The sequence below is a fragment of the Lactuca sativa genome, chromosome 2, assembly GCF_002870075.4.
Source record: "Lactuca sativa cultivar Salinas chromosome 2, Lsat_Salinas_v11, whole genome shotgun sequence".
Taxonomy (NCBI): domain Eukaryota; kingdom Viridiplantae; phylum Streptophyta; class Magnoliopsida; order Asterales; family Asteraceae; genus Lactuca; species Lactuca sativa.
The window spans coordinates 172,611,299-172,622,829 of record NC_056624.2 but is presented as its reverse complement, the minus strand read 5'-3'; the positions used below and the strand labels follow the sequence as shown (position 1 = coordinate 172,622,829).

Here is an 11,531-nt window from a genome sequence, read left to right as displayed (position 1 = left end):
TGCAGCGGCGGTGCAAAGAATGGTGGCATCTGAAGGTGTGTAGACGGAAGTGGCCCCACCGGAGTCGTTCCTTGCTGAGAAAGCGGCGGTTGTGGAACGTTTCCGGCGATTTCTGTAGAACTTCCTTTGCCTAAAATGGCCCTGTTGAGCATTGTAGACGGTGGTGTTTCGTCCAACGCTGTCATGGGACGAATGGGACTGGTCGGTCGTCCCTCACTGCCGTTGGACGCCATTGACGTTTGCTTTTGTGCTTTTCGCTTGTGTTCTTCGTATCACAAATGGATGGCGCCAAATGATATGACCTTGCTCTTTCTCTATCCGCAAACTTCTCTCGAACGTCTAGCTATCACTGCAAGATCACAAAGAACAGAGGCCGTCAGCCGCTTTCCGGGAGGAGCTCCCGGAAGAACGCTCCGACGGTCAAGTTAGAGGGTGTTTTAGGGTTTGTGTGTATTCTCTCTAGAAAGCCCAGAGAACTTACCTCACAAGTCTGAGAGCACATCCTTTTATACCTAGCGCTCCTGCCTGAGCCGTACCAGACAAGATCGCTTTTGGGGAGACAGGATCAGAGGCGCTGATTGGAGGGTCGTGCGCCTTCAACCGTTAGAGCGCTCTTATTGGCTCCGACGGTAATGCTCTGATCCTCCTGTTTGTCTCCTGACCGTATCTTTTGTCTTGGAGCAAGCAGCGCCTCTTGGCGGGCACGAGCCTTCCGCCTGCGCGCTTCGCTCCCGGGGACGACAGCGGGCGCTAATCCTGTTGGGCTGAGCCTAGTTGGCGTGCCTGGCTCTTGGGCTAGACGCGGTTCTGCTGTGCTGCCCTAGGCACGCCATCAACTATAGATACGAAGGATCGAATCGCACCCGAGTCAAACAACACTAAAGCAGACATAGAACTCACAAGAAATGTACCTAATTAAAGCATAGGATAAACATAAAGAGAAGCACAAAATGAATAAATAAATAAATTAAAAAAATACATACCAGCCACGACATCAGGTGTTGCGCGGATCTCTTCCGCTGTTAGCTAGAAAGCTCTCCCACGAGCCTTCGGAACCTCGTCCTTCACCGACCTAATATCAGTAACACGCAAAGCAGTAGGAGTGGATCCCTGGGCTGATCCTTGAACAAGCTGAGGGCACTCGGCCTTTCGATGGCCGGTCTGATTGAAGTGGAACAGACTGCAAAACCCTTGGGGAAATCCTTCACCATATGCCCCTCCTTGCCACATTTGTAGCAAATCCCCACCCGACAAGATCCCTTGTGACTCTTGCCGCACTTACCACAAGTGCGGCCCTTCTGGCCTACTGATCGCGGATCAGCAGGCTTAGCCCGCTTGGCTGCCGGCTGCGACTGCACCGGCCGCCGGTCTCTCCCCTAAAACTCCGCGTCCTCCCTCGCCCGAGTCTCCAGCTTAATCTCCCTCCTCCTGGCATTCGCCTGGAGCTTAGCAAATGTACGGTAAGATGAGTTCGCCACGAACTCCTGAATATCCCTCCTCAGAATGCTCAAGTACCGACTCATGCGATCCTGCTCAGGACAAAACAACGCCCTCTCGTGAAACGTCCGTGTAATCACAGTCACCGACTCTGTCTTCTGTCTAAGAGACAGAAACTCCTGGGCTAACCGTTCCCTTTCTACAGGGGGAACATAATTATCTCAGAACATCTCAACAAATCTCCCCCAAGTCACCGCAACATGCTCTGCAGGGGTGAAACTAGCTGTCACAAACTTCCACCAGTCCTTCGCTCCCAAGCAAAGCTGGTTCAGCGCGAACCGTACTCTCAAATGCTCTGGGCATGAGAAAGTGTAGAATCATCCCTAAACATCAGAGATCCAACTCATCGCAGCAATCAGATCCTGAGTCCCATCAAACTCTGGTGGGTTCGTGCTGCTGAACTCCCGGTACAGCAACGAGTCACCTCCTTGCGGTCTGGCAGCAGCAGCCGACTCAGAACCAACATCATATCGCTCATCAAACATCTCGATCAAAGTGGTATTTATAGACCCAAACATCTCCGGAATGGCCTATTGGATGGCTGCGGCCACCGCGTCGTTAATCATCCGGTGAATCTCATCATCGCTAACTCCACTGGTCTCTGGGGTATGGCGCGTACCAACCATGATGTCTCTGAAACACAACACAAACTAATCAGAGACTCACTCGAGCATACTCACACCCGACCACTCATCCCTACTTGCTCCTTAGCATCCTAAGGATTTTTACTTGGGCTGCCTGCAGATCGGGTGATTTTAGTAGTATAGGCCCAATACTACCTTTCACACCTCACCTATAGTCACCCCAAGTCCTCCTCCTAGGATTCTAAATCACAATTACTCTATATCTCACGAATCACAGACTACCTTCTCAGAATACCTCCTTTTAACTCATCTAAGTATCTCTACCTAGATTATTTCCCGACTTAGAACTCAACACATACTCAAACAATAACCAATAAAACTGATCAAAGCATCCCCTAGGCTAAGGCATCATAGATCAGGCAACTCTAGCCCTAGAATATGAAATACCTAGGTTACCCCCTAGAATGCAAGTTTAGTAAAATATCTCATAAATATCACATAATACAACATAAAGGTATTTTGGGAAATCACCGTTTGGGCTCTGGCCGATTGTACACATCGCTTCAACTTGTTTCTCTTAAAACTCGTTCTCGTTTTTGAAAAATTCTTTTCTTTTGAAAATTCTTCTCAAATCTCCAGTTTGATTCCAAACACACCCAGAGGTGTATCTAAATTCCCCAAACCAAGGCTCTGATATCAACTTGTAACGACGCAAAATTTTCAAACCAAAATTTTCATTACAAACATAAAAATCACATGTCATATTTCCCAAAAAATCTCAGTATCAACATTAATACAATTTATTTATCAAAAGTTGTTTATCACAAAAACCAGGATCCTCCAAAATATGTTTCCAAAGCGAGTGCGTGTACAATCAAGCCGGGGCTTCCCGCGATCATCAGAAGTACCTGAAACACATAACACGGTAAGCACGAAGCTTAGTGAGTTCCCCAAAATACCCTACACAACTCATTGGCCACTCTAGGCCATAACTCAATAAGACCCTCTTATCAATGTGTCTCAGTGGAACTCTCTGGTTCCAACTCAATAAACTCATAGCAACAATATTTAGCAATAATCACAAAACATAAAGCAGAATACTACAATACACAGATAAACACATAAAATAGCTCAATCACATAAAGATACCACTCTTGGTAAGCATAGTGAGAAGACTCACCTCGTAAGCTAGCTAGTAAAATCGCGTGCTCGAAATCCTCGATCTAACCTCTGCCTATCACAAGGATAATATCGCTAATTAATATTCTCCTTAGACTCAAATACACCATTTAATGATCACTCTTACACTCTTAGCCCTAGAAATGGGTAAAAGACTATTTTACCCCTCCCTGACCTCCATTACTCATTTTTGACCAGTCCTTAAAGTTAAAAGAAGTCGAACTCTAGTCAACAGTCCAAATTGACCAGACTCGCCGAGTGTAATCGTGCGACTCGTCGAGTCCCATCGATTATCGACACTCTCATGAAGGTCCAACTCGTCGAGTTAATCCCTAACTCGCCGAGCTTTCGCCTGCTCTAGCTAATCGGGATAACCTTAATCTACTCGCCGAGTCGGCTCATCAACTTGGCAAGTCCGTTCAGAATCAACTTGAATTCAGACGACTTTAAGGCAGGATACTTCCCAAACTCCAGATCCATACACTCAGGGCTCATTTAACATGTAAAGTCGTAGACCTTACGTCCATGCATGGCATTTTGGGCATGAAATGCCAAGAACATAATCTAAATGGGTTTTTCACTCATAAATTCCATCAAGGATGAATAAAGCAGGAACCTTTAGATGCTAGGGACCTCCTAAGGTCCAGATCTGGAATTCAAGCCTCCTTAAGAACCCCAAATCCTCAAAGTCCCAAAATATGAATGAAAGAAGCCCTAATCTTCAAAATAAGAGATCTACACAAACAAAAGTGAAAGGTTCGAACTTGATACCTCTAACAGAAGCTCTTGGACATATAAGCAGCAAATCTAACATTCTCTTCACAATCCTTGCTTGGAATCCTCCATTCTTCTACCAAAATGCACCCACAAATCTCAAGTAAGGCTCAAAACTCTCTCAAAAGCTCAATGGGGGCGATTAGGGATTCTTCTCAGTGAGGTGTGGCCGCAAATGAGGCTATAAGTGCCTTTAAATAGGCCCCAAACCCGGGGATCTAGGGTTTCTACTCACATTGCCTACTCGATGAGTCTACTCTCGGACTCGTCGAGTAGATCATTAAACTCACGTGGCCACACTCGCTTCTACTCGGCGAGTTATAGCACCAACTCGTCGAGTAGATCAATGAACCTCAAAAATACATAATTAAAATAATATACCTAGGAATCCGGATGTTACAGTTGGCCCGCCAACTCGTCAAGTCCCTATATCCACAAAATGCCTTAATTCCGTTCCTACTCGTCGAGTCTAGAAAGAGCTCGACGAGTTCACCTTCAATAACACATCGGACTATCTTTAACCACCTCGGCGAGTTCGTCCTTGAACTCGCCGAGTTCATCTTCATCAATAAGAAGGTGTTCAGTCTATGACTCGCTGAGTTCCCCTTGAACTCGCCGAGTCCGTCTTCATGTGGCTGAGACATTGCCTTGAACTCGTCGAGTCCTTTGATTTCCAGGTCCCTAGTGAACCTAAACAACTGGGGAACCTTCGATCTTAACATCTGCTCCATAAACAGAAAGGATTTGGTGGAAAATACACCCCGACTCGCCGAGTCCCATGAACGACTTGCCGAGTCCCTCTTTGTCCAAAACTATAAAGTTGATTATAATGGGTCTTAACGCATCAGAACCATAGATCTAGCCCCGTAGGGTCCATTTTATACATAAAGCTACAAACTTGATGTACATGCATGAGGCCTTTGGCTCAAAAAGCCATAAAAGGAGGTCTACAAGATGCATGGGGTGCTTATGGCAACATAGTTAGCACCTTTATGCCATAAGGACCCCCAATAGTTCCAGATCCGAAGTGCAACGCCAAGCACATCCTCAAAATCCAATTTTAGCTTCTCTATACTCATAAAAAAGGTAGAAATAGCCCCAAATCAAAATCTAAGAGATAGATGGTCAAGGTTCTAGCTTTTTAACTTGAACAAGCTAAGAATGCAGTAAAACTTCTGGATCTTCTTGCTTCTACTTGAACTTCCAAGCTTCCTTCTTCTTCTCCAACCTCAAACACACACAAAATGGCACCAAAAGGCTCAAGAACATACAATAAGGGTTTAGGGTTTCAATCTAGGGCTTCTCTGAGTTGGAAGGGTGATGGAGGCTAGTTTGGGACGAGATAAAGTGCTTAAATAGGGTGCAAACCCTAAACATTAGGGTTTTGTCCAGACAGCTCCTACTCCTCGAGTCGGTGTCCTGACTCGTCGAGTAGGTCACTTAAAACCCCGATCAAAATTCGAGTCTACACGACGAGTTGGGCCTCCAACTCGCCGAGTCCCAGAGGAAATTGCAACATTACTTGAATTTAAATACGTACCAGGAACCGGGTGTTACATTGCTCTTGCCATCATCCAACCACATGCAAGAAGACTCATGACCAACACCTCAGTGGGCCTATAAATACACAATCTCCATCCCACCAACCTGTAGGATCCATATAATTAATTCTATAACACACAAACCCTCCTAGGTGCGTCGCGGCTAAGATGATCTCCACTTCGTTACATTTAATTCTTCATGTCTTGCTTATCGCTTTGACCTACTATTCGATTACTAAAACCACCAAACAAGGAATGGAAAAAGGCAATCAAAACTCGGATGTTATAGAATAACCCCTTATATTCAATATCTCTTTGTGTGTGTGTGTGTGTGTGTATATATATATATATATATATATATATATATATATATATATATATATATATATATATATATATATATATATATATATATATATATATATATGGCTAGGTTATAATGTGGATGAACAACTATTGTATGGATGTGTGGATAATGCTATTTTATGAAAATTACTAAGAGAATATGTTGTTTAGTAATGTGAATACGTTCAATCTCACAAAACTATTGTTATTTTAATGGATTCTCACCAATTTTAATTCATTTTTGTTTTCATTCTCGTTTTTTATTTATTTTAATTATTACAGAATACGACTCAATAAACATTCTGATCACATTATGATAGAATGATAATAATTAAAAAAATGTATAATAACCTTATAGACGATTTAATTAACGAAAATGTTTAATAATTATATAAGATTGAACGTATTTATATTATCAAACAACATATTTTCTTTATAATTCTCACAGAATAACATTATCCACACGTCCATATATATATATATATATATATATATATATATATATATATATATATATATATATATATATATATATATATATATATATATATATATATATATATATATATATATATATATATATATATATATATAATTGATTGTACTTTGGTTTTATATAATGGTTAAACTAGATGGAATAATTATGATTCGATAAATTAAAGTGATCATTCTTGGATATAGAATTGATTTAGACATGTTGGCAAGTCTACCGTTTAATAATTAGAGTTAACCATTTCAACAACCGACAAATAATTTCACACACAAATTAATAATACAAACAAAAATAAGAGCACATAATATAGTTCTCACAATCGGGAGATATAAAATATGTCAATAGAGCAATGCACAAAAACTCTAATAAATCTGGCTTAGCCTGACTTTGTTTGGTCTACCTATAAGGTCAAATGGAGTATAGATTCCATAACTCAACATGAATTGGATTCAAATATGTGTTAATACTCATTCTTTCCTTTGCCTAATTTGTGGGACAAAGATTAAGACATGAGTATGTATTTTTGTTTGTGTTCGATTATGAAGGAACTATGGTCAAAGGTAAAATTATGCTAAATATTGTAGTCTATCCAACCGGTGTATCAACCCTCATACACATAGGTGGATCCAAGGGGTATCCCAGGGTAGCCCGGGATACCCCTCAAAAAAATTTTGGTAATGTAATTTGTTTAGAAAACTTTCGTTTTTTTAGTGTATATATATATGCATCCTTTCATTTTTAAACACAAACATATATCTAGTCTACTGGTTAAGGTGTTGGGTTATTGAAACAAAGGTCTCAAGATCAATTCTTGCTCCCATTATAAAAACTTGTTATCATTATGATTCATTTTATATCAACGTTGAGTCCCACATTGACTCAAGTATCAAAAGATACTTCGACTTTATGTTTATATAACAAGACTTAAAGTTAGCTAAGGATTCTATTAATGTTTGACTTTAATACCAAAACCAAACGAGGAAATCCATGTACAAGCTGAAAACCGTAACACCGAACTGATGGGTTTGAGTTTGGTTTGGTTTTAAAAGTTTCAAAACCGTGGCTGTCAGTTTTGGGTTCGATTTAGGTCAAAACTGACCCGACCCGCCCCATGCTCAGCCCTTACGGTGATACCTAGAAAAAAAAATTAGGATATCCCTTTGCTTTGAGTCTGGCTCCGTCACTCCTCATACATATTACCACAATTACTTCTGCCTCTTGCTAGCTATGTTTTAATTATAGTGAAAATTCTTTTTGCTTTATGCTGTTGATATAAAAACATCAAATTATGGTATGGGAATTCGATCAAATCCCTATAGAAATATCATTTTTGTTAGATTTGGTGGATTTTTTAAACACTAGTTAATAAATGATGGTTAGATGCTCTCATGATCACTATTCCACGGATGGTTTGGATGTATTGGGGTAATATTTATATGGAAAATTAAGGTGTTTTTTTAGCCAATCCCTATTTATATTCAATGTATTCAATGAGATTGCCATTATATCCTATTCATGGATTTCAAGTAGATACGTTAGTTGGTTGGTCTTTTAAAAAATCCTCATTTACATGCTATAGCTCCTCACTAGTCTCGGCTTAATAAAAATGTTTTATTATTCAAAAGAAAACAAGTTCGGAAAGCCAATGTCCCAAAATCTTACTGAATGTAAACTAATCTATCAAACCCATTTATAAATTATACAACATTATATTTAACAAATAATTAATACAAGATAAAAGGAGGGTACATGAAAGGAGGGTCAGATGTAGCGTAAATTTTTAGCTTCATTAAGTACATGTCAACGAAAATTACAAAGAGCTGATTGTAGGCATTTCACAAAATACCTCCTGGTTATGATCATCTGATCACTCATCTGCAAAAGACACCAAGAAAATCATAACCTAAAATTTTAACCATAAGAAACTAACCGAAAATATGTTCAAACTAAACTATTATTTCCAATATATAGGTGTTCCATAAGATAGCAAAAGAAAGCAATAAAACGACACAAAGAATTAACATTGTTCAGTTGATGTGACCTAATTAGTCCACGAATAAGAACTAAATAACTATTCTTATACCAGATTGTTTCAAAACGATTACAACTGAATCCTTAATTACCGATGATTATAACCATAAACCTAACAACCATAGGCCGAATCCATAGGGTTACTCCAAACACTTATCCCTTTGAGAATCGCCATTAATTAGGGTTTTCTTCACTTTGTTATTCTTTTGTTTACTAAAATTCCAGTCACATAATTAACAGCATATAGGTTTCATACTAATTAACCATATACTAATCACATACCTGAGCAGTGATTGTAACTAGATTGGCAGTGTTGGAGAAGGGAAGAATGCTGCAACAAATATTGGTAATATGAAGTCTCTCCATCTCCGTTAAAGTTTTTAAAACTATCGACGAATTTTTCCCACAGTAGATTCTTAAAAGTATGTTTCTTCCTGAAATTCTTGCTTTGATCTCAGGGTCATAAGTGTCGCTGCTAGGGAAGTCTTCCATTTCATGGGAAGAAGCTCCATGATCTCCATGGTTAACATAAAACTTGGATCTCGTTATGGAAACATTTGATTCATGGATGATATCTTTTCCGCTAATTGTTCCTTCTAGTTCCTTCACACGAGTTTGAAGTTGTATTATATACTTACTTGCATCTTCCAACACAGTAGCCTTCTCCATCTACGATAATGGGTAATTAGCAACAATACATACAAACTGAAATGGTCATCCTGGATATCATTAGCTGAAATATAAACCTAGTTTTAATTTTACAGTGTGTCACGATTAGTGAATCTGTGTATACATGATATATGATCCCTAAGTTGCATTCATAAATAACAAATTGGTAATAAGTCATTTATCTTTCCGAGATAGCTAGCTGAGTTTATTAAATATTGAAACTAACGCGTGAATTAGTATGTAGCTTTGTACCTTTTTAACTCCAGGAAGAAGAGCAGACAAGGACATGAAGCGTTGAGCCAACTTCTCTCTTCTCTTTCTCTCTGACAAGACATGTTCTTGAGCTTGTCTATGGTTTCTTCTTGTGGTCTGAACCCTTCTGGTAAGCTCAATAGATCCAAGAAATTCATTGAGACTTGTTTCCTCTTTAGGCGTCATTACGTCAGGGTAATTGAATTTGGATCCTCCATAGGGTTGATATGGTTTAATATCTTGTGGTGATGTAGGGTTTCCAAAAGATATAGTGAAAGTGCTGGATAAGGAAGCGTAGTTTGGGGCAAAAGGGTTACTTTCAGCTGCTTTATGATCTTCTTTTTTGTCTTGATCTCCATTAATGGCTAGTGGAATAGACTGGTTTACTGAGACCAAATTGGGATGATCTTTGAAGCTTTCTGATGAAAATGAATCAGTATAATTATAAGGACATGTTTGTTGATGCTGTTTCATGATGTGACAAGGCTCTTCCATTTCCTATCATGCAACGTAGAAACATTTCAGACAAAATAAAGATAAAAATAGTTTTGATATAACAGGTTATGGCGAGTTGAAGGGTAGATTAATGAATTTGTCATATTAAGAAAGACAATCATATCTATCTAGGTAATTCTTCCACAAGTTCTATTGTAAAAAGATCAGACATGTTTGAACAGATTCGCTTAAGATAATTGAAGTGAATCGAAGAATTGCGGAAGAAAAAAGGATGGATCTAAGCTGATACCATGTTATCGTTAGATCAGAATTGAAAGAGTTTTGGCTGAATCTTTGTTTTCATTGACTAAGAATAAGAAAGGGGAAAGCGTCAGTGCTAAGCTAGGCTGTTGAGTTACAAAATGACAATAATGCCCTTCTATATATGATAAATTACGAAAGTAGCCTTTGGCATTGGTAAAGGTAATCAAGAAATCACATCTACATCAATTAAGATTACTATCATGTACCATATATGTTATTGCGAATTCAAGCTCAAATACCCTTGATGTTATTGCTAGCTTCTCGCTAGCGTTTTTCTAATGATATTGTTGCTGTTAAAAAAAAAAAGGAAAAAAAAAAAAAACTCTTGAACCAACAAGAAAAGATTGAATTTAATATATATTTATGGGATTGGTTTTAGTGTTTGGAAAAATATCACATTGTGGGTACCCAGGATATTTATTGATTACGAGGAAAGTACTTTTATTTCGACTAACGACATGCATGGTTATAGTACGTAGTTTCTGCCTTCGCGATCCAATCAATACTTGTTGATAATTTCTCCGAAACTTTTGCATATGATCACGTGGTATGTGAAAAACTTTATCTTTTCTTTTTATTCCTTTTGTAGATATATTATTATTTATTTCATTTTATTGGTTACTCAACAAAATCTTTATCGTTACTAATGAAGTTTACCAATTAGCTAGATTGTTTTTAGTTGTTGTAACATTGATTTTAAGGATCTTTATAGATTTTTGTAGATTTCAAGGGGATATGAATGCCATTTTGTCTTTTTTAGAACAGATTGTAAAGCTTCTTTTTTACGTCAAATACTACCAAAATAATAGAACAGGAATAATTAATAACTGAAATATACTTATCATTAATGATAAAAAAATAATAATGATGAAATCAAATTGTAGATTAACAACGAAAATGATGAACGGATGCAGTTAATTGTAAATATTCTTTTTTTGTGTAACGGAAACATTAACCACGATATTATATCACATTTATAAAATCACAGTTTCATGTTTTTATTTAGTTGCTGTAAACAAATCACATTAGAAGTTTATTATCTCAATAAATTCTCATAATCCATATGTGGCTTGTTCATTAGAAGCATATATATTTTGTCTCCCATCAAATAATTCCCTCGATTTTTGTTCCTCCATAGGTGCGTATATATTATTAATTCACAAGCGATAGACTCAGCTGTCTAGAATTTGGTTCGATGGTACGTATTTAAACCTTGAGGTGTGTTGGACTCATTAGTAAATAAAAAACAAATTGGTATCTAATACATCTACATTATATATAATGCAAGATAAATATATTAACATAGCTAGAAAGGGTTTTTGAAGGCTATATATATAATATACCAATCATTTCTAAATCAAGAACTAGCAACTCTTACCAGGTCAGGCTGCCATACGGTGGATGGAA

General features: G+C 38.3%; 1 protein-coding gene across 1 annotated transcript; it reads right to left on the bottom strand.

The window, feature by feature from the left end:
- Positions 1-8,056: 8,056 nt before the first annotated feature.
- On the bottom strand, positions 8,057-10,405 carry LOC111900311 (transcription factor bHLH25). The gene is made up of 4 exons (XM_023896194.2): positions 10,111-10,405; positions 9,366-9,863; positions 8,727-9,113; positions 8,057-8,288 (listed from the first exon to the last, which is right to left on the bottom strand). Exons 1-4 carry the CDS (start codon positions 10,111-10,113, stop codon positions 8,214-8,216), a joined length of 963 nt encoding a protein of 320 aa, XP_023751962.2. The 5' UTR covers positions 10,114-10,405; the 3' UTR covers positions 8,057-8,213.
- Between the last annotated feature and the right edge of the window lie 1,126 nt (positions 10,406-11,531).